Below are 27,638 nucleotides of genomic sequence, written 5' to 3'. Positions count from 1 at the left end.
ACCACAACGCAATGCTGATTTGAAAGCCGATTGCCACCAAAACTATTCATACACTTATTTGGTCTCTTGTTCACATCTCTCCCAAAGATGATCTGTTGCGATGGGCCACCCCACTCTTGCCTCATGAATGTAGTCATTACTGGTTAACGAGACAGCGCACATTTTTATAAAAGAAGCTACTTCTACGCAAATGTTGTTGATAAAATAAGTCACAAATCGAAGGGAAACAGATTGTCATCTGTAGCCCCATGTAATCAGCCAGCACAAGCTCAATAAGTCAATGCATGCACAGAGTCCTATTGAATATGAATCCGCCTGTATTGTGGATAGGCATAGGCTACATCTTGATGTACCCAGTTTAAGAGATATACCATATTGTTAGATTGGTAAAAACTAAGTAAAATGAATTGTATGAATGTATAATTGTTCCATGGCTGTCTGAAAAATATCGACGTAAAAAAAATCATTGAATGTAATGATATTGGGGCGGCAGGTAGCCTAGTGGTTAGAGCGTTGGGCCAGTAACCCGAAAGATTGCTGGATCGAATCCCTGAGCTGACAAGGTAAAAATCTGTCGTTCTGCCCCTGAACAAGGCAGCTGTTCCCCGGTTGGTCATCCATGGCATCGTTTTGTTTCGAGTATTGTGATGGTATTGAGTATTGTGATACAAAACCTGGTATCGAAGTCAAAATGATGGTTTCACAACAACACTATTTCTAAGTATAGTACTGGGTATTGACTAGAGGTCGACCGAATCGGCATGGCCGATTAATTAGGGCCGATTACAAGTTTTCATAACAATCGGAAATCAGCATTTTTGGATGCCGATCATATTGCATTCCACGAGGAAACTGCGTGGCAGGCTGACAACCTGTTACGCGAGTGCAGCAAGAAGCCAAGGTAAGTTGCTAGCTAGCATTAAACTTATCTTATAAAAACAATCAATCTTAAAACTTCTTGTCAATAGGGGGGCGCTGTTTTCACTTTGGAAAAAATCGTGCCCAATTTAAACGGCCTCGTATTCTATTCTAGATCATACAATATGCATATTATTATTACTATTGGATAGAAAACACTCAAGTTTCTAAAACTGTTTGAATTATATCTGCGAGTAAAACATAACTCATTTGGCAGCAAACTTCCAAATAGGAAGTGAAAAATCTGAAAACGAGGCTCTGTTTCAGGGCCTGCCTATTCAACTGGCTTTTATTTATCGATATGCATGCACTTCATACGCCTTCCACTAGATGTCAACAGGCAGTGGAAGGTGGAATGGGGTGTCTAGCTTGATCTGAGGTCAAATAAGAGCTTTGAGTGACAGGTCCGGAATATTCTTTGTCTTCGAAGGCGCGCCGGGGAGCTCGACATTGTCTTCTGAAAAGCGTTCGGTATACACGGCGAATATCTCCAGCTCTGAATTTATTTGATACATATGATAACATCATAAAGTAGGTTTTTTTCAACCGAGTTTTATCAGTTTATTCAACGTTTATTGGGACTTGGAGTTTTCCATTCTTTGCGTCAAGTGAGGATGGGAATGTTAGCAACCTTGGCTAGCATTGTGGCGCGAATTCGACAGAAGAGGACATTCTAAAACGATTTATTTTGGACCAAGGACTCTTTGTACAACATTCTGATGGAAGCTCAGCAAAAGTAAGAAAACATTTGATGTTATTTCGTATTTCTGTGTAAAATGTTGACTCCTATTCTCCGCCGTTTTGGTGAGCTCTGTCTCACAATAACGCAAGCTGTATGTTATGGTAAAGTTATTTAAAAAAAATCTAACACAGTGGTTGCATTAAGAACCAGTGTATCTTTCATTTGCCATACAACAAGTACACTGCTCAAAAAAATAAAGGGAACACTTAAACAACACAATGTAACTCCAAGTCAATCACACTTCTGTGAAATCAAACTGTCCACTTAGGAAGCAACACTGATTGACAATACATTTCACATGCTGTTGTGCAAATGGAATAGACAAAAGGTGGAAATTATAGGCAATTAGTAAGACACCCCCAAAAAAGGAGTGATTCTGCAGGTGGTGATCACAGACCACTTCTCAGTTCCTATGCTTCCTGGCTGATGTTTTGGTCACTTTTGAATGCTGGCGGTGCTCTCACTCTAGTGGTAGCATGAGACGGAGTCTACAACCCACACAAGTGGCTCAGGTAGTGCAGTTCATCCAGGATGGCACATCAATGTGAGCTGTGGCAAAAAGGTTTGCTGTGTCTGTCAGCATAGTGTCCAGAGCATGGAGGCGCTACCAGGAGACAGGCCAGTACATCAGGAGACGTGGAGGAGGCCGTAGGAGGGCAACAACCCAGCAGCAGGACCGCTACCTCCGCCTTTGTGCAAGGAGGTGCACTGCCAGCGCCCTGCAAAATGACCTCCAGCAGGCCACAAATGTGCATGTGTCTGCTCAAACGGTCAGAAACAGACTCCATGAGGGTGGTATGAGGGCCCGACGTCCACAGGTGGGGGTTGTGCTTACAGCCCAACACCGTGCAGGACGTTTGGCATTTGCCAGAGCACACCAAGATTGGCAAATTCGCCACTGGCGCCCTGTGCTCTTCACAGATGAAAGCAGGTTCACACTGAGCACATGTGACAGACGTGACAGAGTCTGGAGACGCCGTGGAGAACGTTCTGCTGCCTGCAACATCCTTCAGCATGACCGGTTTGGCAATGGGTCAGTCATGGTTTGGGGTGGCATTTCTTTGTGGGGCCGCACAGCCCTCCATGTGCTCGCCAGAGGTAGCCTGACTGCCAATAGGTACCGAGATGAGATCCTCAGACCCCTTGTGAGACCATATGCTGACACGCACATTTGTGGCCTGCTGGAGGTCATTTTGCAGGGCTCTGGCAGTGCACCTCCTTGCACAAAGGTGGAGGTAAAGGTCCTGCTGCTGGGTTGTTGCCCTCCTACGGCCTCCTCCACGTCTCCTGATGTACTGGCCTGTCTCCTGGTAGCGCCTCCATGCTCTGGACACTACGCTGACAGACACAGCAAACCTTTTTGCCACAGCTCGCATTGATGTGCCATCCTGGATGAACTGCACTACCTGAGCCACTTGTGTGGGTTGTAGACTCTGTCTCATGCTACCACTAGAGTGAGACCACCGCCAGCATTCAAAAGTGACCAAAACATCAGCCAGGAAGCATAGGAACTGAGAAGTGGTCTGTGGTCACCACCTGCAGAATCACTCCTTTTTTGGGGGTGTCTTGCTAATTGCCTATAATTTCCACCTTTTGTCTATTCCATTTGCACAACAGCATGTGAAATGTATTGTCAATCAGTGTTGCTTCCTAAGTGGACAGTTTGATTTCACAGAAGTGTGATTGACTTGGAGTTACATTGTGTTGTTTAAGTGTTCCCTTTATTTTTTTGAGCAGTATATATATATATATATATATATATATATATAAAAAATGGCCAATTAATTGGTATCGGCATTTTTGGTCCTCCAATAATCGGTATCGGCGTTGAAATATCATAATCGGTCGACCTCTAGTATTGACAGTGTACATTTTCCTTGGATAAAGTATAATGTTTCAATATCAACACAACTCATGACAAAGAATACTGGCTTTGAGAAGATTTTCAAATAGACACCAAAGGATTTCATAATAATTAAAAGCAACTGGAGGCTGTTTCAGTCTAAGAGTAGCATTACCTAGTGGATGATCAGCATAGTCAGGTCTTTGGATGTCACTGGGGACAGTCCTCATCGGAGTCTACATGGGGGAACCAATGACAACAGAGATTGATTATATGGAGCTCACAGAAGCATCCAACAAGAGGAGCGATTACAGACATGATTACAGCTCCCGGGGGCTAATGAGTAAACTTACAAAGGTTGTGTGGTTTACGTCTATTAATCATGTTATGTGGAAATTAGTTGAACTACTATGTAGGTAAGAAAAAAATATCCTACATAAAAGCTCATATCAGCACATTAGCACCATTTAGAAATGTACAAGAAAGGTGTTCTTACGAGTGGGTAGTGAGGGCGTAGTTTGCCCGTGTAGCGGTAGCCAGGCCATGGGTCTGTGTTGGTGTCGGTCTCCACGCAGTTCTTTGCCTCATCCTGGTTATCCTCCTCTGCAAAAACAATGTAATTTAGGTAATCTGATTTGGCACCATTGTGAAAGATCAGTTAGTCTAGTGTGTATACGTGAACATCTAAGGCAGGGGTGGGCAGGCTTATCCTATGAGGGCCAAGTGTGGGTACAGGTTTTTTCCCCAGCCAAGCAGTAAAATGCCCAAATCTACTAACAAAATAAATAATTGCCTTTAACGGTGACATTGTTTAGTTGAATCAGGTGTGTTGCTGCCCTCTCAGGTTGTCCGCCCCTGCTCTAATGGCTTGTACTGATTGCAGTGTCTCATCCATTTTAAATGGCTACACCGTTGCTCTATTCCACCATAAGAAATAGAGGATGGAAAAGCTTGGGCAATTATGTGGGCTTTCACCTATTCTATGCTTTCAGATGATAGGTCAGGTAAGAATGGGAACAATGACAAACGCCATGAAGGGACATTTTGGTCTATTTGAAAAAGGATTTGGAAGGGAGTAAGCCTATGTGATAGAATATTGTTGAGGATACATACTTGCTTTTTTGTGCAGCTGCTTGTGAGTGGCCCAGCTCCCTTTGAAGCACTCCTGAATGAGAGGACATGGAGAGGAGAGAGAAACACATGACTCAGTACACCAGGGGTGTACAGGTGTCAACGGCAGCAGTGTCTGCTGGTTGTTGGTTTTTCACTGGCCCTAATTGCGGAATCAATTCATCATCAATTCCTCTAATCAACTGGGAGTTGTGCATCCCTGCTCAATATTAAAGGCAGATGGAGTGAAACCAATGAACTCTGAATTTCACACATTACATAAACCACTTTCGTTTCCAACAGTGTCATTGAGGAACGCTGCCATTTAGGCTAGTCGAACTGGCAAGAAGACATACAAGGCTAAGATATAACTTTCTTTCAAAACTAGGTCAATGGCCATTTGACCATGACTAATCTCTCAGTTGTTCAATTAATGGATTTTTTTTGCTGACCAATAGAATAAGGAGAGAGTAGTGGGGTTAGAATATCCCTTGGAATGCAACTAGCCTCATGGCTCTGGGTGGGATAGAGGGAACTGCCTGTGTGGAACGTTGCAGCCGATCCACCTACCCATCTGTATCTAACATACTCTTTGTTACCCATTGGTAATGGTATGCATTAATTTAACAACGTTCAAATTTGCTCAACATTTCACACAAGCAAGCCACAGGTGGTTTACAGCCAGGCCAGGGGCAGAGAAATCAAATGAATGAATATAGCTAGTTAACGTTACATCAGCGTGTAGAACGCATGCCTCAGTTAGCTCTTCCTTGTTTGGCTATTTAACCATTTCATTCATTGCAACAAACAATGTCATTGAGCAAGTTAGGCTATCTAGCCAGTTAACGTTAATTTGCTAGACTTCGCAAACTTGATGCTCAGATGAACTAACAGACTTAACGTTAGCTAGGAGCTAGCTAACAACTAACTTACTAGTAAACCCATAAAGACAACTTTTCAACAAGCATTTTTCATACATGATTATAACATTAGTTATTAACTTCCTAGATAATGTATTTGCAAACCGTTACTTTTAGCGAACGTTAGTGTTTTATGCAGAAAATTGCTTGTAAGTTAGCTTCATGTGCTAGGCTAGCTAAAGGGGTGTGTGAGGAAACTCAATCAGGGCCGTTATGTTAACGTTACCTCGTGATGAATTATGTATTGCTGGGCCGCTATGTATAATGTCAGACCCCTCTCTAACTGAATGAATTAGAAAATTAATGTTACCTGAGAGCAGAAGTATGAGCCTTGGATCCCGAGCTTGATGCAGGTTGGACATTGAAGTTTGGCCTTGCTGCTACAGCCTTCAGTTTCGCATTCCCGAGCCTCGATAGCCGCCATGCCTGCAGTCTGGAGGGGTGGAGACTGGGGGGTGGACTGGCCGATCTGTCAGCTGGAGAGAACCTCGCGAGCGCTGCCTGTGCACATAATTATGAGAAATTCAACATGTAGTTCTGACCTTGGCTTGCTATTTTATATGCTGAAATAAAGTATATTTGTGTGTTCACCATAAAAATAGTTAGCGTTTACCATAAAAATAGTTAGCGTTTACAATACGATTGTGTTGTGACTGTGCTCACAATTAATAAAATGTCTGATTAGTTTACACAATACAATTATATTTATATTCAATTTTTTTATTCGCTCCTTTTATTACGTGTGGATTCACTATTCACAATTAAACTAATAAAATGTAGGCAAATAATATTTAAATTACTTATTTCAATAAACGTTTTTACCTACGCCCAAAGAGGACCTGTCACGTTGAACAGGGGTGGATTCACTAGGAACCAAACGGAAGCAAACGGAACGAAACAGGGAGGGAACTACCTGAATTTATTCAATAGAAACTATCGCTTTCGTTGCAAAACGAAACTGTTTGCAACTGTTTGGACTAATGATTACACCCCAAGTCAGTCCAATGAATGTCAACGTTTACGCGAAGAATCATAAGATGGCGACCGCGGAACCGGTGAGTACTTTTACCGGCCAAAATATTTAATAAAGTTTATCGGAATCCATTTCCCAAAATTATACAATATTACTCCAAATATGGTATTAGTAGCTGAAATCTAATAACTTAGAATGAAATGCATGTTTATGGTCATATTTTCGGTTGTAGAAACTTTTTCTGCCACGACCCAAGCAGCATGGCAAAGTGAGAGGGGAATGTTCGCTAGGTTATGTGAATAGCCTTAATAATAGCTAGTATCTGGCTTGCTACCAAGTTCGGTAAACGGTGTGACAGCTGCTAAATATGCTCGGTCATAAATGTTTTAATAAAATAAATAGTGCACTATACATGGTATAACTCGCTAGGTAGTTGTCAGCTTGTGCTTTCTTGGAACTTTTTATCCCACTTCAGGCTAGTTGGATAGCCATCTCTAGCTGGTTTCCTAATAGTCACACTGAGCTATACAGGTAATATACAACGGGTGGGTCTAATCCAGAATGCTGATTGATTAAAAACGCATTCCAGACGGTGTCTATTCCACAAGTTACCAACGGCTAAATCTATGGCCTTAAAATGCCGATTTACTCTGATCCATCAGCCCAGCCAGGAAAATTATAAACTTAATATCCACTATAAAAAGCATCTTGACATTATCTCACGTTGCTTTTAGACTAACATTTAGTTTAACAGCAGAGATTTGTATAAACCTTGCTGTCTGTCTCTCCGACATTTGCAACATTGTTTCAATAGTCAAATAGATCTCCAATTGCCCCATCGTAGGCTGGACACATGTCATTTTTAACAATGCTTTTTTTCCAGATTAAAAACTATTTCATTGCATCCGTCGTGGAGCCCAGTTTAATAATATTACCATATGTTCCAGCTCTTGCGGTAGTTTAAGTAATCACGAAAAAACAGGCCTTATTTTAGGGCATTTTCGCCTCCCGAACGTTTTATTCCCTGCCTATTGTTCTACGTCACAATTCGTTCTTTGCTATTTTTTACAATGAGACCTGTCCAGTGATGCCAGTTTAGCAATTTTCAGACTCCCTGGCAACATTCTTTTCATTCAGCACCTAGCAACAAATTGAGCTACTGTTAAAAATGTATTTGCAACTTTTGAAAAGTGACTCAAACGCTAAAATGCACGCATTTTCCCTCTAAATGACAAACGATTTTCTCTGTCACACACTGTCACAACACATGTGCCTGGCTGTAAAAGTGCATTGTGAGTGACGTCAGCAGGAGGCGCTCAGCTCGTGCACAGGCAGCTGCAGAACAGCAGCAATTTCTACAAATTGCAAATCATTGTTGGCTGCAGTGATGCCAATTTACATTTACATTTACATTTAAGTCATTTAGCAGACGCTCTTATCCAGAGCGACTTACAAATTGGATTAATTTAGCAGTTTTGTTGCTAGATTTAGCAACTTTTCAGACTACCCTGGCAACTTTTTTTTCGATCAGCACCTAGCAACAAATTTTGCTACTTTTAAAAATGGATTTGAACTTTTAGCAACTTTTGAAAAGTGACTCAAACGCTAAAATGCACGCATTTGCCTTCTAAATGATACTAAAACAATTTTCTCTGTCACACACTCAGTCACAACACAAGTGCCATGCTGCAAAAGTGCATTGTGAGTGACGTCAGCAGCAGGCGCTCAGCTCGTGCACAGGCAGCAGCAGGCCAGCAGCAATTTCAGCAAATTGCAAATCATTGTTGGCTGACTGCACGAGCAGTACGGTTCGACGAGCCAAACCCAATGAATATAGTTGGTCACGAATGTTTGATCTAGAACAGAACTTACAACATCAATCAACAAGTCTCAATCAAAATTGTACAGAAAAGAGTGGGAGTCTGTACCTGAACAAATGTCAAATCATATTTTTCGCTGAGATGGCCAGTCAATTTGAGTAACGTTATTGTGTATTCTACGTAATGCCACAGTTTAAGTTATCACGCAATGACATCACAATGTAATTTAGCAAATTTTAGCAACAAATCAACCTGCCTCTAGCAACTTACCCTGAAAGTTAGTTGCCAACACTGGTTGGCTGACTGCAGCATCAGTAGTATGCGTTCGACGAGACAACCCCAATGAATATAGTTGGTCACGAATGTTTGATCTTGAACAGAACTTACAATATCAATCATGTCTCAATCAAAATTGTACAGCCAGAAGTATAGAAAAGAGTGGGAGTCTGTACCTGAATTTAAAGGGTAGCTGAAGCCAGTAATTGGGGATGATTGTCGAGCATACTGTGCGTACTGCAAATCAGATATGCTTGCAAAAATGTATGACATCAAAAAACATTGTGCTACAGAAAAGCATATAAATAAATCAAAACCGTACAACCCCACAACGCAGTCTACATTTCCACAGTTGGTTAAGAAAGTGGATAACTGTAAAAGCTCCTATGGCAATGGCCATTGCGGAGCATTGTTCCCTGCTAGCATGGGACCATTTAGGTATTGCTTGGAAAGCTGCCTTTTCAGATTCTGTGGCAGCAACAAACTTTCAAATGCACCGCAGCAAGTGCACAGAAATCATTAGAGGAGTACTGGCTCCTTATTTTCTCAAAAGGGCAACATCAGATGTGGGGGATGAGAAGTTCAGTCTCCTTTTGGATGAGTACACTGATGTCAGTGTCTCGAAATACCTGGGTGTGGTGATTTGGTATTTCAGAGCTAAAAAAATAACCGTTGTGTCCACATTTTTCGGGTTGGTTGAATTGGAGGGGGCGATGCCAGATCAATAGCAAAGGCGGTAGTTGAGTTTCTTGAGAAGTCTAACCTTAAAAAAGAGAATCTTCAGGGTATTGGCACTGACAATGCGTCCGTGATGACTGGGGTGCACAACGGTGTTCACAAGATTTAAGCAAGGAGCTGCAAGCAAGGCTCCCAGACAACCTAGACGCCTTGCAAAACATGGCCTTTTTCAATGTTATAGAAATACCAAAGCACAATAAAGGCACCACTGAAATTATTAAAGTCACTGGGGTACCAGCCCCAAAAAATTGTTTCCCAAATGTTTATACACTGCTCAAAAAAATAAAGGGAACACTTAAACAACACAATGTAACTCCAAGTCAATCACACTTCTGTGAAATCAAACTGTCCACTTAGGAAGCAACACTGATTGACAATACATTTCACATGCTGTTGTGCAAATGGAATAGACAAAAGGTGGAAATTATAGGCAATTAGGTGGGATTCAACTGAAAATACAGTTGAGTTTTGGAGTGAAGTGAAGAACTACACAGACTCTTCGGGTCAAATCCATTTGAAGGACTGTGCAAAGCTGCACTCGCTGCCCTCTCCTTGCCACACTCAAATGTGAAGGTTGAAAGGCTGTTCAGCCAAATGAGTGTGGTCAAGTCAAAGTTAAGACTGCACACTCTCAACTCCATACTCCTGGTGCGGTATGGACCCAAGCTGGATGGTGATACCTGTTACCAGCATAAACTACCAAGTGAAGTTCTGCAGCAGTTTGGCACCACAGCAGCATACAGCTTTAAGGCCACTCCATCCTCTTCTGCTGGTTCCAGCTCCGTGACAATGCAGTTGGACAGTGAAGATGAAGAGGATTTCCTTGCCAATCTATGATTCATCATATTTACAATACGTATGCAAGGAGTGGACTTTCTGGAACTGGTGGAGACACACAACTGATGGTGGTAGTGTGCACTGCAGTGTGTGCGAGAACAGTGGCAATATCTGGAGGAAACCGTTGAGCAGCACAACAACCTGGAGAGAGATGCCTGGCGCACACATCATTATTTGAGTTAAGCTGCTTGTTCAATAAGAGAGCATATATACCTTGTTATTAGCTTGTACCTATATTTGTTGATCAGTTAGGTAGCATGTTAACTAACTACCAATACACTGCTTAACTATAATTGTTCAGAATGTGCAGGTTTACTAGTTAAAAAGAAAATAAATACATAATGTGAAATGTGTAATTGTTCAATAATTCAATGTATTTAAACATTTTAAATATCTGATCATATAAAATGTGTTTATTACTTTTACAAATAAAAATATGTGATAATAAACAAACAAATCTAGTCCCATTGTTTCCTATTGTTTCCTATAGGGAAATAAAGGCATGTCTGTCTATTTTGCCAAATATCTGTGTATATTTAGATTTTTTTCAAATTGGACACTATTTTAAACATGATAATCTCCTCTTTCTAATTATGTAAGCCTGGGCAGCGTACTCCGTTGTCAAACGCTAGCCTCGAAATACCTTTTGCCCTTGGAACGCTGAGCTCCCCACATTGTTTTCCTATGGAGGGCATGCTGGTATATTTCGCCAAATATCTCGCAATGTGTATATTTAGATTTTTTTCAAGTCGGACACCATTTTAATCAGGATAATCTCCTCTTTCTAATTACATAAGGTTGGGCAGCGTACTCTGCTGTCAGGCGGCCAAAAGAGGAATTGGCTTTTGGGGTGACCAGTGAAATATACCTGCTGGAGCGCGTGCTACGGGTGGGTGCTGCTATGGTGACCAGTGAGCTAAGATAAGGTGGGGCTTTACCTAACAAAGACTTATCGACGACCTGGAGCCAGTGGGTTTGGTGACGAATATGAAGCGAGGGCCAGCCAACGAGTGCATACAAGTTGCAGTAGTGGGTAGTATATGGGGCTTTGGTGACAAAACGAATGGCACTGTGATAGACTGCATCCAATTTGCTGAGTAGAGTGTTGGAGGCTATTTTGTAAATGACATCGCCGAAGTCAAGGACCGGTAGGATAGTCAGTTTTACGAGGTTATGTTTGGCAGCATGAGTGAAGGATGCTTTGTTGCGACATAGGAAGCCAATTCTAGATTTAATTTTGGATTGGAGATGCTTAATGTGAGCCTGTAAGGAGAGTTTACAGTCTAACCAGACACCTAGGTATTTGTAGTTGTCCACATATTCTAAGTCAGAACCGTCCAGAGTAGTGATGCTGGACGGGCGGGCAGGTGCGGGCAGCGATCGGTTGAAGAGCATGCATTTAGTTTTACTTGCATTTAAGAGCAGTTGGATGCCACGGAAGGAGAGTTGTATGGCATTGGAGCTCGTCTGGAGGTTAGTTAACACAGTGTCCAAAGAAGGGCCAGAGGTATACAGAATGGTGTGGTCTGCGCAGAGGTGGATCAGAGAATCACCAGCAGTGAGAGTGAAATCATTGATGTATACAGAGAAGAGAGTCGGCCCAAGAATTGAACCCTGTGGCACCCCCATAGAGACTGCCAGAGGTCTGGACAACAGGCCCTCCAATTTGACACACTGAACTCTGTCTGAGAAGTAGTTGGTGAACCAGGCGAGGCAGTCATTTGAGAAACCAAGGCTGTTGAGTCTGCCGATAAGAATGTGGTGATTGACAGAGTCGAAAGCCTTGTCTAGGTCGATGAATACAGCTGCACAGTATTGTCTCTTATCGATGGCGGTTATGATATTGTTTAGGACCTTGTGCGTGGCTGAGATGCACCCATGGCCAGCTCGGAAACCAGATTGCATAGCGGAGAAGGTACGGTGGGAATTGAAATGGTCGGTGATCTGTTTGTTAACTTGGCTTTCGAAGACCTTGGAAAGGCAGGGTAGGATAGATATAGGTCTGTAGCAGTTTGGGTCTAGAGTGTCTCCCCCTTTGACTAACTTGCCTAGTTAAATAAAGGTGTAAAAAAAAAAAATGTAATTGGCAAATCGGCGCCCAACAATACCGATTTCCGATTGTTATGAAAACTTGAAGTCGGCCCCGATTTAATCGGCCATTCCGATTAATCGGTCGACCTCTACTTTTAATAACCTCTTGAAGCTAGGGGGCAGAATTTTTATGTTTGGAAAAATAACGTTCCCAAAGTAAGCTGCCTATTTCTCAGGTCCAGATACTAGAATATGCATATAATTGACAGAGTAGGATAGAAAACACTCTAAAGTTTCCAAAACTGTCAAAATATTGTCTGTGAGTATAACAGAGCTGATTTTGCAGGCGAAAACCTGAGGTAATCCAACCCGGAAGTGACTCTTATTTAGAAAAATCATTGTTCCATTGCCTGCCGTTCGTCCATTTAAAGGGATATCAACCAGATTCCGTTTCCAATGGCTTCCTCAGGGTGTGAACAGTCTTTAGACATAGTTTCAAGCTTTTATTCTGAAAACTTTGCGAGATTTATCAAAACGCGTCAGTGGATAGGCGGAGGTCCTTACATTAGTTCATGCGCTCGACACTGGTTGCTTGACATTTTCTTTCTCTCCAGTATTGAATAGTTTACAGTCCGGTTGAAATATTATCGATTATTGATGTTAAAAACAACCTGAGGATTGATTATTAAAATTATTTGACATGTTTCTACAAATTTTACGGATACTTTTTGGAATTTTCGTCAAGCCTTGATGACCTGCCTAAGGCTGTGGAATACTGAACATATCGCGCCAAACAAATTGAGTTTTTTTATATAAAAATAATCTTTATCGAACAAAAGGAACATTTATTGTGTAACTGGGAGTCTCGTGAGTGCAAACATCCGAAGATCATCAAAGGTATGCGATTCATTTTATTGCTTTTCTGCCTTTCGTGACCAATATACATTGCTGCTAGGTGTTCTTAATGTTTTGTTTAGTGATCGATAAACTCACACAAATGCTTGGATTGCTTTCGCTGTAAAGCATATTTTCGAAATCTGACACGACAGGTGGATTAACAACCAGCTAAGCTGTGTTTTGCTATATTGCACTTGTGATTTCATGAATCTAAAAATGTTTAGCAAATTTTTTTTGAATTTGGCGCTCTGCAATTCAGCGGTTGTTTACGAAAACAATCCCGCTAAAGGGATCCATGCGTCAAGAAGTTTTTAACATGAGTCTTCAATATTCCCAGGTAGGTTGTAGTTATGGGAATTATAGGACTATTTCTCTCTCTACCATTTGTATTTCATATACCTTTGACTATTGGATGTTCTTATATTGCCAGTGTAACAGTATAGCTTCCGTCCCTCTCCTCGCCCCTACCTGGGCTCAAACCAGGAACACATCGATAATAGCCACCCTCGAAGCATTGTTACCCATCGCTCCACAAAAGCCGCGGCAACTACTTCAAGGTCTCAGAGCGAGTGACGTCACCAATTGAAACGCTATTAGCGCGCACCCCGCTAACTAGCTAGCCATTTCACATCAGTTACACCAGCCTAATCTCAGGAGTTGATAGGTTTGAAGTCATAAACAGCTCAACGCTTGAAGCACAGCGAAGAGCTGCTAGCAACCACCGCTCAGTCAGACTGCTCTTTCAAATATCAAATCATAGACTTATTTTTGGCATAATTACACACAGAAATACGAGCCTTAGATCATTAATATGGTCAGATCCGGAAACTATAATTTGAAAAACAAAACGTTAATTATTTCAGTGAAATACGTAACCGTTCCATATTTTATCTAACGGGTGGCATCCATAAGTCTAAATATTCCTGTTACATTGCACAACCTTCAATGTTATGTCATAATTACGTAAGATTCTGGCAAATCACTTCTCAACGAACCAGGCGGCCCAAACTGTTGCATATACCCTGACTCTGCGTGCAATGAACGCTAGAGAAGTGACACAATTTCCCTAGTTTAATATTGCCTGCTAACCTGGATTTCTTTTAACTAAATATGCAGGTTTAAAAAATATATACTTCTGTGTATTGATTTGAAGAAAGGCATTGATGTTTATGGTTAGGTACATTTGTGCAACGATTGTGCTTTTTTCGCAAATGCTCTTTTGTTAAATCATCCCCCGTTTGGCGAAGTTGGCTGTCTATGTTAGGAAGAAATAGTCTTCACACAGTTCGCAACGAGCCAGGCGGCCCAAACTGCTGCATATACCCTGACTCTGTTGCACAGAACGTAAGAGAAGTGACACAATTTTCCTAGTTAATTCTACTCAATACCCATCCCGGATCCGGGATCATTCTCATCAGAAACGCTGACTAGAATAGCCTAGCCTAGCGCAACAGGGAATATCATATAATATTAATACATGAAATCACAAGTCCAATACAGCAAATGAAAGATAAACATCTTGTGAATCCAGCCAACATGTCTGATTTTTAAAATGTTTTACAGCGAAAACATAACATATATTTATGTTAGCTCACCACCATATCCCAAAACACAACGCCATTTTTTCACCGCAAAGATAGCTTTCACAAAACCCACAACTAGAGATAAAATTAATCACTAACCTTTGAACAACTTCATCAGATGACAGTCTTATGACATCATGTTATACAATACATTTATGTTTTGTTCGAAAATGTGCATATTTATAGCCAGAAATCGTGGTTTTACATTGGTGCCATGTTCAGAAATGGCTCCAAAATCTACAGAGAAATCTTAGAGAGCCACGTAATCTAACAGAAAAACTCATCATAAACTTTGATGAAAAATACATGTTGTACATATAATTAAAGATACACTGGTTCTTAATGCAACCGCTGTGTTAGATTTAAAATAAAAAAAATAACTTTATTGCATGCTGTGCTTTTTACTAATCTGAGACAGCGCTCAGCCATTCTCCGCCATGTTGGAGTCAACAGAGTCAACAATAATACGAAATAACATCATAACTATTCACTTACCTTTGATGAACTTTCATCAGAATGCAGTGCCAGGAATCCTAGTTCCACAATAAATCGTTGTTTTGTTTTAGAATGTCCATTTCTTCTGTCGAATTAGCAACTTTGGCTAGCATGTGTAGCTCACGTGTCCATGAAGATTTGACGCAATGAACGAAAACTTCTAAATGTGATAATAAAAGTCGAATAAACTGGTCAAACTCAGTTGAGAATCAATCTTCAGGATGTTTTTCTCATTTATATCCAATAACGTCTCAGGCAGAGCATTTCTTCGTGTCTATCTAACGATTTGCAGACAAAGATATGACATACCCAAGTGCGTGGCCAAAAACTGGCAATATGACTGACCTGTCACTCCAAAGGCTCTCATTCGGTCTCACATAAGGCTAGACACTTCATTCCACGTTCTACTGCCTGTTGACATCTAGTGGAAGGCGTATGAAGTGCATACATATCCATAAATATTAGGCAATTGAATAGGCGATGCCTTTCACAGCGACCCATTTCAGAATTTTCACTTCCTGTTTGGAAGTTTGCCTGCTAAATGAGTTCTGTTTTACTCACAGATATAATTCAAACAGTTTTAGAAACTTCAGAGTGTTTTCTATCCAATAGTAATAATAATATCAATCAATCAATTTTATTTTATATAGCCCTTCGTACATCAGATAATATCTCGAAGTGCTGTACAGAAACCCAGCCTAAAACCCCAAACAGCTAGAATGCAGGTGTAGAAGCACGGTGGCTAGGAAAAACTCCCTAGAAAGGCCAAAACCTAGGAAGAAACCTAGAGAGGAACCAGGCTATGAGGGGTGGCCAGTCCTCTTCTGGCTGTGCCGGGTGGAGATTATAACAGAACTATGCCAAGATGTTCAAAAATGTTCATAAGTGACAAGCATGGTCAAATAATAATCATGAATAATTTTCAGTTGGCTTTTCATAGCGGATCATTAAGAGTTGAAAAACAACAGGTCTGGGACAGGTAGGGGTTCCATAACCGCAGGCAGAAGAGTTGAAACTGGAATAGCAGCAAGGCCAGGCGGACTGGGGGCAGCAAGGAGTCACCACGGCCGGTAGTCCCGACGTATGGTCCTAGGGCTCAGGTCCTCCGAGAGAAAGAGAGAAGGAGAAAATTAGAGAGAGCCAAGATTTTCAAAATGTTCATAAATGACAAGCATGGTCAAATAATAATCAGGAATAAATCTCAGTTGGCTTTTCATAGCCGATCATTAAGAGTTGAAAACAGCAGGTCTGGGACAGGTAGGGGTTTCGTAACCGCAGGCAGAAACAGTTGAAACTGGAATAGCAGCAAGGCCGGGCGGACTGGGGACAGCAAGGTGTCAGCATGCCCGGTAGTCCTGACGTATGGTCCTAGGGCTCAGGTTCTCAGAGAGAAAGAGAGAACGAGAGAATTAGAGAGAGCATACTTAAATTCACACAGGACACTGGATAAGACAGGAGAAGTACTCCAGGTATAACCAACTGACCCTAGCCCCCCGACACATAAACTACTGCAGCATAAATACTGGAGGCTGAGACAGGAGCGGTCAGGAGACACTGTGGCCCCATCCGAAGAAACCCCCGGACAGGGCCAAACAGGAAGGATATAACCCCACCCACTCTGCCAAAGCACAGCCCCCACACCACTAGAGGGATATCCTCAACCACCAACTTAGAATCCTGAGACAAGGCCGAGTATAGCCCACAAAGGTCTCCACCACAGCATAACCAAGGGGGGGGCGCCAACCCAGACAGGAAGTTCACGTCAGTAACTCAACCCACTCAAGTGACGCACCCCTCCTAGGGACGGCATGAAAGAGCACCAGCAAGCCAGTGACTCAGCCCCAGTAACAGGGTTAGAGGCAGAGAATCCCAGTGGAGAGAGGGGAACCGGCCCTGGAGAGACAGCAAGGGCGGTTCGTTGCTCCAGAGCCTTTCCGTTCACCTTCACACTCCTGGGCCGGACTACACTCAATCATATGACCTACTGAAGAGATAAGTCTTCAGTAAAGACTTAAAGGTTGAGACTGAGTCTGCGTCTCTCACATGGGTAGGCAGACTGTTCCATAAAAATGGAGATCTATAGGAGAAAGCCCTGCCTCCAGCTGTTTGCTTAGAAATTTTAGGGACAATTAGGAGGCCTGCGTCTTGTGACCGTAGCGTACGTGTAGGTATGTACGGCAGGACCAACTCGGAAAGATAGGTAGGAGCAAGCCCATGTAACGCTTTATAGGTTAACAGTAAAACCTTGAAATCAGCCCTTGCCTTAACGGGAAGCCAGTGTAGGGAAGCTAGCACTGGAGTAATATGATCAAATTTCTTGGTTCTAGTCAGGATTCTAGCAGCCGTATTTAGCACTAACTGAAGTTTATTTAGTGCTTTATCCGGGTAGCCGGAAAGTAGAGCATTGCAGTAGTCTAACCTAGAAGTAACAAATGCATGGATTAATTTTTCTGCATCATTTTTGGACAGAAAATTTCTGATTTTTGCAATATTACGTAGATGGAAAAAAGCTGTCCTTGAAACAGTCTTGATATGTTCGTCAAAAGAGAGATCAGGGTCAAGAGTAACGCCGAGGTCCTTCACAGTTTTATTTGAGACGACTTTACAACCATCAAGATGAATTGTCAGATTTAACAGAAGATCTCTTTGTTTCTTGGGACCTAGAACAAGCATCTCTGTTTTGTCCGAGTTTAAAAGTAGAAAGTTTTCAGCCATCCACTTCCTTATGTCTGAAACACAGGCTTCTAGCGAGGGCAATTTTGGGGCTTCACCATGTTTCATTGAAATGTACAGCTGTGTGTCATCCGCATAGCAGTGAAAGTTAACATTATGTTTTCGAATAACATCCCCAAGAGGTAAAATATATAGTGAAAACAATAGTGGTCCTAAAACGGAACCTTGAGGAAAACCGAAATGTACAGTTGATTTGTCAGAGGACAGACCATTCACAGAGACAAACTGATATCTTTCCGACAGGTAAGATCTAAACCAGGCCAGAACTTGTCCGTGTAGACCAATTTGGGTTTCCAGTCTCTCCAAAAGAATGTGGTGATCGATGGTGTCAAAGGCAGCACTAAGGTCTAGTAGCACGAGGACAGATGCAGAGCCTCGGTCTGACGCCATTAAAAGGTCATTTACCACCTTCACAAGTGCAGTCTCAGTGCTATGATGGGGTCTAAAACCAGACTGAAGCATTTCGTATACATTGTTTGTCTTCAGAAAGGCAGTGAGTTGCTGCGCAACAGCTTTTTCAAAAAAATTTGAGAGGGATGGAAGATTCGATATAGGCCGATAGTTTTTTATATTTTCCGGGTCAAGGTTTGGCTTTTTCAAGAGAGGCTTTATCACTGCCACTTTTAGTGAGTTTGGTACACATCCGGTGGATAGAGAGCTGTTTATTATGTTCAACATAGGAGGGCCAAGCACAGGAAGCAGCTCCTTCAGCAGTTTAGTAGGAATAGGATCCAGTATGCAGCTTGAAGGTTTAGAGGCCATGATTATTTTCATCATTGTGTCAAGAGATATAGTACTAAAACACTTAAGTGTCTCTCCCGATCCCAGGCCCTCGCAGAGCTGTGCAGATCCAGGACAGCTAAGCCCTGGAGGAATACGCAGATTCAAAGAGGAGTCCGTAATTTGCTTTCTAATGGTCATGATCTTTTCCTCAAAGAAGTTCATGAATTTATTACTGCTGAAGTGAAAGCCATCCTCTCTTGGGGAATGCTGCTTTTTAGTTAGCTTTGCAACAGTATCAAAAATAAATTTTGGATTGTTCTTATTTTCCTCGATTAAGTTGGAAAAGTAGGATGATCGAGCAGCAGTGAGGGCTCTTCGGTACTGCACGGTACTGTCTTTCCAAGCTAGTCGGAAGACTTCCAGTTTTGTGTGGCGCCATTTCCGTTCCAATTTCCTGGAAGCTTGCTTCAAAGCTCGGGTATTTTCTGTATACCAGGGAGCTAGTTTCTTATGACAAATGTTTTTCGTTTTTAGGGGTGCAACTGCATCTAGGGTATTGCGCAAGGTTAAATTGAGTTCCTCAGTTAAGTGGTTAACTGATTTTTGTCCTCTGACGTCCTTGGGTAGGCAGAAGGAGTCTGGAAGGGCATCAAGGAATTTTTGTGTTGTCTGAGAATTTATAGCATGACTTTTGATGCTCCTTGGTTGGGGTCTGAGCAGATTATTTGTTGCGATTGCAAACGTAATAAAATGGTGGTCCGATAGTCCAGGATTATGTGGAAAAACATTAAGATCTACAACATTTATTCCATGGGACAAAACTAGGTCCAGAGTATGACTGTGGCAGTGAGTAGGTCCAGAGACATGTTGGACAAAACCCACTGAGTCGATGATGGCTCCGAAAGACTTTTGGAGTGGGTCTGTGGACTTCTCCATGTGAATATTAAAATCACCAAAAATTAGAATATGATCTGCTATGACTACAAGGTCTGATAGGAATTCAGGAAACTCAGAGAGGAACGCTGTATATGGCCCAGGAGGCCTGTAAACAGTAGCTATAAAAAGTGATTGAGTAGGCTGCATAGATTTCATGACTAGAAGCTCAAAAGACGAAAACGCCATTTTTTTTTTTGTAAATTGAAATTTGCTATCGTAGATGTTAGCAACACCTCCGCCTTTGCGGGATGCACGGGGGATATGGTCACTAGTGTAACCAGGAGGTGAGGCCTCATTTAACACAGTAAATTCATCAGGCTTAAGCCATGTTTCAGTCAGGCCAATCACATCAAGATTATGATCAGTGATTAGTTCATTGACTATGACTGCCTTTGAAGTGAGGGATCTAACATTAAGTAACCCTATTTTGAGATGTGAGGTATCACGATCTCTTTCAATAATGGCAGGAATGGAGGAGGTCTTTATCCTAATAAGATTGCTAAGGCGAACACCGCCATGTTTAGTTTTGCCCAACCTAGGTCGAGGCACAGACACAGTCTCAATGGGTATGGCTGAGCTGACTACACTGACTGTGCTATTGGCAGACTCCACTAAGCTGGCAGGTTGGCTAACAGCCTGCTGCCTGGCCTGCACCCTATTTCATTGTGGGGCTAAAGGAGTTAGAGCCCTGTCTATGTTGGTAGATAAGATGAGAGCACCCCTCCAGGTAGGATGGAGTCCGTCACTCCTTAGCAGGTCAGGCTTGGTCCTGTTTGTGGGTGAGTCCCAGAAAGAGGGCCAATTATCTACAAATTCTATCTTTTGGGAGGGGCAGAAAACAGTTTTCAACCAGCGATTGAGTGCTGAGACTCTGCTGTAGAGCTCGTCACTCCCCCTAACTGGGATATGTATATCATATGATCTAGGACAGAGTACGAGGCCGTTTAAATTGGGCACCATTTTATCCAAAAGTGAAAATGGCGCCCCCTAATAAATTCATGTTAGCGGGCAATATTTTTTATTATTATTATTTTTATTTTTATTTATTTATTTATTTATCCCCTTTTCTCCCCAATTTTCGTGGTATCCAATCGCTAGTAATTACTATCTTGTCGTATCGCTACAACTCCCGTACGGGCTCGGGAGAGACGAAGGTCGAAAGCCATGCGTCCTCCGAGGCACAACCCAACCAAGCCGCACTGCTTCTTTAACACAGCGCGCCTCCAACCCGGAAGCCAGCCGCACCAATGTGTCGGAGGAAACACCGTCACCTGGCCCCCTTGGTTAGCGCGCACTGCGCCCAGCACGCCACAGGAGTCGCTGGAGCGCGATGAGACAAGGAAATCCCTACCGGCCAAACCCTCCCTAACCCGGACGACGCTAGCCCAATTGTGCGTCGCCCCACGGACCTCCCGGTCGCGGCCGGCTGCGACAGAGCCTGGGGGCGAACCCAGAGACTCTGGTGGCGCAGTTGGCACTGCGATGCAGTGCCCTAGACCACTGCGCCACCCGGGAGGCCCGTTAGCGGGCAATATTAACTAAATATGCAGGTTTGAAAATATATACTTGTGATTTTAAGAAAGGAGTTGATGTTTATGGTTAGGTACACATTGGTGCAACGACAGTGCTTTTTTCGCAAATGTGCTTGTTAAATCGCCCGTTTGGCGAAGTAGGCTATGATTCAATGATAAATCAACAGGCACCGCATCGATTATAATCAACGCAGCACAAGGTAGATAAACTAGTAATATCATCAACCATGTGTAGTTAACTAGTGATTATGTTAAGATGAAATGTTTTTTCTAAGATACGTTTAATGCTATCTAGCACCTTACCTTAGCTCCTTGCTGCACTCGCATAACAGGTAGTCTCGTGGAGTGCAATGTAATCGGCCATTCCGATTAATCGGTCGACCTCTAATTGAAATGTCTTTGAACACGTGTGTAACGGAAGAACGACGCCAGAAAAATACTGTCAGCTTCAACTGTGTTAAAACCGGTGAGGTGTGTATTTTGTATTTGTGAAATTATTTTATTTTGGTATGATGTGAAAATTGTGGGCTTTATGTTTCCAAATTTGTATCGCAAGTGAGCTTTATTAACGTTTCTAAACGTTAAAACAGAGCGTCGGGATTGTAATTCACATGGAGCCAGCTGTGGTCCATACCTTCAGCTGAGAACCCAAGAGGGGGAAGCTTTAAGCCCCCTTTTGTTGTCCAGATCTAGATGATAGACAGTTCACCAACTTGCCCAATCATTATGGCTGGTGCAAAAGTTTGTTTATGCTTGTCCATGTTTCCACCCTAGCAAAAACAAACAGTTTATTTCATTGATTTTAAATAATGTTGGACCATCTATTTGATTAGTGTCTATATAAAGTTTTTTTTAAATTACAATATGTTGCAAAAATAACTTCCGTCCGAGGTCATATGGAAAAGCTTTCAAACATCACATGTTTCATTGATTGTTACCTATACTCACCATCAACCCAGCTTTGTATAAAAAAACTACAAAAAACATGACAATGACCCAAGGCATGACAGTCCTGCAAGATAACGCTTCTTACTTCTTCCAAATTGTTTTCCACTAGGAGATCAATTTAAATCCCCAACATGCTGAAGGAGGAGAAGAAGCAGAGACTGGTCAGGAGATAGTGAGCCCTGAGAGCTATATCAAACACCCCCTCCAGAACAAGTAAGCTGACCCAGGTTACTGCTCTTTAAAAACCCTTGTTCATTACAGGCTGCTGATCCGTGGTAAGGAAACTTCCTGCAAAAGGCCTCCGGGGAGTTGTTTTCTGTAAGAGTGGTGGGTATTCATCTGATGTAAAGTATCACGTAGATCCCACCAGTTTACAGTGTTGCACAGCTGCCAATGCAAAGCACCAATTCAATCTTGTGTGTTGCCTCTGAGTTTACGTCCCCCCAGGTCTCAGGCATGGTGAATTCACATTGGTAGTATCATGACCCAAACCTAAAGAGGTGACTTTGGCTTATGAGTGTTCATACCACCACAAGCTGAGGCTGTCTGTGTGTGATTACCAACCATGCATTGCCCTTTCTTATTGCAGTCAAGCGCATTTGAACTGCCTAAGGATTTTACATTGAATGAATGTCACAAAGCAATGAACCGTGTCAATGTTTTCCCCCTCATCCATAAGGTCCTAATTTGCTTTGAGGCTTATGGGCTGTTGATTACATTTGATTAGCATGCGTTTAATTAGCCAGTGTTTACCTTATGCAAATCCCATTTCTGTTTTGCCCCAACAGATGGTCTCTTTGGTTCTTCAAAAATGATAAGACCAAAACGTGGCAGGCGAACCTCTGCCTCATCTCCACGTTTGACACTGTTGAAGATTTCTGGGCGTAAGGATCAATAAGACTAAAGTTGTTCTTGTTTTGTGATGACAAGGATTGAATAAATGTTAAAATGATGATTTGAGATTATACCAAAATTTGTCTTCATTCATCATCTTGATAGCATTCAGTTGTCAATAATACACTGCAATTGTGTATTGTACTTACGAAATTATCTTGTCATTTCAGTCTCTATAATCATATTCAGTTGTCAAGCAATCTGATATCTGGATGCGACTACTCCCTCTTTAAGGTAGGTTTGTTGCATTTCAAAAAGCAAACAAGGAACTCATTTTATTTCATGTTAATATATGGTATCTTTGCAACTTAATTAAGAATTGTACCTGGAAGAAAGTTGTTCAGGACTGTTCAGCCATGGCCTTGTTAATGCAAGTAAAGCTGTCTCTCCTCTGGTGTGACAGGATGGCATTGAGCCCATGTGGGAGGATGAGCGGAACAAGCATGGAGGGCGCTGGCTGATCACTCTCAGCAAGCAGCAGAGGAGACAAGACCTGGACCGCTTCTGGCTAGAAACCGTGAGTGTGAGTGTGAGTGTGTGTGTGTGTGAGTGTGTGTGTGTGTGTGTGTGTGTGTGTGTGTGTGTGTGTGTGTGTGTGTGTGTGTGTGTGTGTGTGTGTGTGTGTGTGTGTGTGTGTGTGTGGGCGCGCAGACAATTTGGAATGAAATGCAACCTTGACCTTCTCCCTGTGTGGCTGGATTAAGGAATTCTGTGATGCCACTGAAACGTTAATGTGTGGATCCATATTCTTCCTGACACTTCACCTGTCCAGCTTCTCTGCCTTGTTGGGGAGACTTTTGATGGCTATAGTGACGAAGTGTGTGGCGCAGTAGTCAATATTCGCTCGAAAGGAGACAAAATCGCCATCTGGACGGCAGACTTTGACAACAAGGAAGCCATAACACACATCGGGTAAGTTAGATCAATGTGAAGTCAATGTTTGTTAGTCATCACTCCAACTTTGATCAGGACTCAGGAAAATGTGCTGACATACTAAAGAGTATATAGTCTTAGTACTTGTAAATTATTTTGGGCTTGGTTAAATTACTAAGATCCAAAACCAAAAGGTTTGTTGCTATCAACTCCCTTCAAATATGGCCATCTGTGTGACAACAGGAGTGTGTATAAGGAGCGCTTGGGAATCCCCATGAAGATGACCATTGGCTACCAGTCACACTCTGACACCGCCACCAAGAGTGGCTCCACGACCAAAAACAAGTTTGTGGTCTGAAAATGCACCAGGTGACTTGTCTATTACATTTTTGGGGGTCTACATTTCATTGTGGGTGCATTTGTTTACGGAGCTGCAATGACTGCGTGACCCAATCTTGGAAAAACTCATGACTATATACAAAAACTTCAACAGAACCGTCCTGGACCTAAAATCCGGAAACACTTTCACAACACGGACACACTACTTTCTCTGGAAACCCCCACACACACACACAAAGACACCTGCCATAGCCACACAGGTGAACATGCAAACCTCAAAACGCAAATGAATACCTTTCATAGAAATGTAAGCTTTTCAGAGTTATAAAGAAAATTATTTTGTTGATTTATTTAATGACAGGGAATTAATTTGACATTTAAAAAGTCAACATTTCTCTGTGCCCTTATACAGCATTGTAATTGCTGTTATCCTTAATTATGTTACGCCATTTTAATTTATTATACCAATTAGCTTTTTAGCTATTTTTAGACTTGTTCTGTGGCCCTAAACTTCAAGTGGATGTAATCAAGACTTTCTGATTATGTCATGAATCAATTAGTCTGTGTTAACATGATTAAAACTTTGCGTTTGCAATTCAATATAATCTGTTTTTTTATATTGTGGAGTACTTTTTGCAACTTGTTATTTGTACATTCCTTGTTCGAAATGGTTTTACATTTGACTTACAGTGATGTTTTTTTTGCAAAGTATACATTTATTAGTGGTTGGTTTTGATCTTCAGCCTGCAATGGAAACAGCACTAATGATTCTTTAAAGTTATTCTGTGACTTCAGATAATTTTTTATAATATTATACACTGCTCATAAAAATAAAGGGAACACTTAAACAACACAATGTAACTCCAAGTCAATCACACTTCTGTGAAATCAAACTGTCCACTTCATGGTGACTTTGTGGCCTGCTGGAGGTCATTTTGCAGGGCGCTGGCAGTGCACCTCCTTGCACAAAGGCGGAGGTAGCGGTCCTGCTGCTGGGTTGTTGCCCTCCTACGGCCTCCTCCACGTCTCCTGATGTACTGGCCTGTCTCCTGGTAGCGCCTCCATGCTCTGGACACTACGCTGACAGACACAGCAAACCTTTTTGCCACAGCTCGCATTGATGTGCCATCCTGGATGAACTGCACTACCTGAGCCACTTGTGTGGGTTGTAGACTCCGTCTCATGCTACCACTAGAGTGAGAGCACCGCCAGCATTCAAAAGTGACCAAAACATCAGCCAGGAAGCATAGGAACTGAGAAGTGGTCTGTGATCACCACCTGCAGAATCACTCCTTTTTTGGGGGTGTCTTGCTAATTGCCTATAATTTCCACCTTTTGTCTATTCCATTTGCACAACAGCATGTGAAATTTATTGTCAATCAGTGTTGCTTCCTAAGTGGACAGTTTGATTTCACAGAAGTGTGATTGACTTAGAGTTACATTGTGTTGATTAAGTGTTCCCTTTATTTTTTTGAGCAGTGTATATAGTATGATATAATATATGCCATTTCAACCCCAGGAACCAACAGGAAATAATCTCTTTCAATGCCACTTGTAATTGCCATAGCTCTTTGGCCCCATCCAGAAACAACCATCCTGTAGCCCCTAGGGACTTCACATAGACCTGAATAATGTATAAAGCCATAAGAAATATTATAATAGCTACACCTACAGTACCTACAGTATATCACCGGTTGCAACATATCATGACAGCCTACAACAATGGCAACCTATAACATTGTCATGGCACCAAATCAGAGCTTTCAAATACTTTCCATTTCATAAAAGTATAATAAATTGCCATTTATGTCAGGCATGTTTAATTCTTATTACTTACTTTTCATAACCGCTCTTCAACATTCATACAATATTTTATGAATTTGGTTATTTTATTCGCAACGCATTAATAAACTGAGTTTTACACTTGAGTTTTAAGTGTTATCCAATTGCCTTACTGTGAGGGTCAGTGATTTACTCATTTGAAGTCACCATGAAGTTTCATCTCTTCCCTCTAGAGGGTGCTGTGACCCCATTTTGAAGCGTAGCCAGTCATTGTAATAGGTGCTTATTTGACCAGCCGGTATGGGACCTTGATTGTCAGTTCTCCACAGACCAAAATCCACAACATAAAACTAGACTTAAAAAATCTATACCAGATCCAGTGATGGCAGAAAGCCTAAATGTCAATTGTCAAGGTTACTAATCACAAATGGGCAAGGCTACAATTTAGAACATTGTTCCCACAGTGGGTGTCTTGTCCAGAGGTGTTGTTTTGACATGGAGACTTATTTGACTCACAGACATTACAAAGGCCAACAAAAACAAACCCACACTTTATTTCAAGGGTACCTACATAAGGACTTCAAAACCCATTAGTAAACCATATACTTCATTCCAAAGCAGTACATAAACATTTCATAAATCCTAGTACTTTGGCATTACTGTCAGTACTGCGGATATTAGCATACAAGCACAAGAAAAATTCCCTTTTTTAAAGAGTTTAAGTATTCTATTCCATTCTGTACTTGTATTGTAGGCTATAGTGGCGAGGATGACAGCTGATTATTTTACAGAGGGTCTGGTTGGAGCTTTCATTTCACTCCCACTAGTGTGAAGATCAATGGCAAGATTTGTTATATGAGATTATGGGAATAGAAAGGATAATCAGAGAAGCACTTAAGGATTTAGTATAATGCCTTTGACATAGACATGAAACCTATGGGAGATCTAATGAGCTGAAATCATCTGAGAAAATGGTTAACGCATACAATGCTTACTAGTGGAATACAGGTAACTGCCAAAATAAAGGAAACCCCAACATAGAGTGTCTTAATAGGGCGTTTGGCCACCACGAGCTGCCAGAACAGCTTCAATGCGCTTTGACATACTGTAGATTCTATAAGTGTCTGGAACTCTCTTGGAGGGATGCGATGCGACGCGACACCACCATTCTTCCACGAGAAGTTCCATAATTTATTGTTTTGTTGATGGTGGTAAAAAATGCTGTCTGAGACGCAGCTCCAGAATCTCCCATAAGTTTCATTTAGGTTGAGATCTGGTGACTGACACACACACTTTAAACCCCCTATGCTCCTTTGAGACCCCTCTTTCAAATTCACTGAGATCTCTTCTAGCCATGGTAAGCAAAATAATGGGCAACTGGACATTTTTACCCATGACCCTAATTGCTTAATTAACTCACCTGCTTTCAATATACTTTATCCCTCATTTACTTGTTTCCTTTGGCAGTTACCTGATGGCATAGGTAATTACTTTATTGACTCACCACATACAGTGCAATCAGAAGGTATTCAGACCTCTGGACTTTCCACATTTATTTTAGGTTACAGCCTTCTTCATAAATAGTTTTTACCCCTCATCAATCTACAGACAGTGCGCCATAATGACAAAGCAAAAACAGTTTTTTTTCGTAATTTATTTTTTTTAAACGTTAAAAAAACTGAGATCACATTTACA

The 27,638-nt window shown here is 41.8% G+C and overlaps 2 protein-coding genes across 5 annotated transcripts in view; one reads left to right on the top strand and one right to left on the bottom strand.

Moving 5' to 3' along the window:
• Positions 1–6,034, bottom strand: part of LOC129813009 (methionine aminopeptidase 1-like) — a 28,581-nt gene extending 22,547 nt beyond the window's left edge. For all 3 annotated transcript variants that reach the window (XM_055865118.1, XM_055865119.1, XM_055865120.1), the window contains exons 1-4: positions 5,844–6,034; positions 4,617–4,668; positions 4,000–4,106; positions 3,679–3,739 (exon numbers count right to left, since the gene is read on the bottom strand). In XM_055865118.1, coding sequence (XP_055721093.1) covers positions 3,679–3,739; positions 4,000–4,106; positions 4,617–4,668; positions 5,844–5,957 — 334 coding nt within the window. In that variant the 5' untranslated portion in view covers positions 5,958–6,034. The remainder of the gene's footprint in view (positions 1–3,678; positions 3,740–3,999; positions 4,107–4,616; positions 4,669–5,843) is intronic.
• Positions 6,035–6,393: 359 nt separating this feature from the next.
• On the top strand, positions 6,394–26,089 carry eif4eb (eukaryotic translation initiation factor 4eb). 2 transcript variants are annotated; one of them, XM_055865121.1, is made up of 8 exons: positions 6,394–6,588; positions 22,165–22,268; positions 22,844–22,939; positions 23,120–23,183; positions 23,353–23,472; positions 23,722–23,861; positions 24,066–24,191; positions 24,316–26,089. In XM_055865121.1, the coding sequence occupies exons 1-7, from the start codon at positions 6,514–6,516 to the stop codon at positions 24,178–24,180; spliced, it is 714 nt and encodes a 237-aa protein (XP_055721096.1). In that variant the 5' UTR covers positions 6,394–6,513; the 3' UTR covers positions 24,181–24,191; positions 24,316–26,089. The 2 variants fall into 2 exon arrangements, with proteins under 2 accessions (XP_055721096.1, XP_055721097.1); XM_055865122.1 differs by having other exon boundaries at positions 6,398–6,588; positions 23,353–23,466; positions 24,066–26,089.
• Positions 26,090–27,638: the final 1,549 nt, after the last annotated feature.

Source organism: Salvelinus fontinalis, chromosome 16 (assembly GCF_029448725.1).
Source record: "Salvelinus fontinalis isolate EN_2023a chromosome 16, ASM2944872v1, whole genome shotgun sequence".
NCBI lineage: Eukaryota > Metazoa > Chordata > Actinopteri > Salmoniformes > Salmonidae > Salvelinus > Salvelinus fontinalis.
This window is presented reverse-complemented; position numbering and strand designations above follow the sequence as displayed.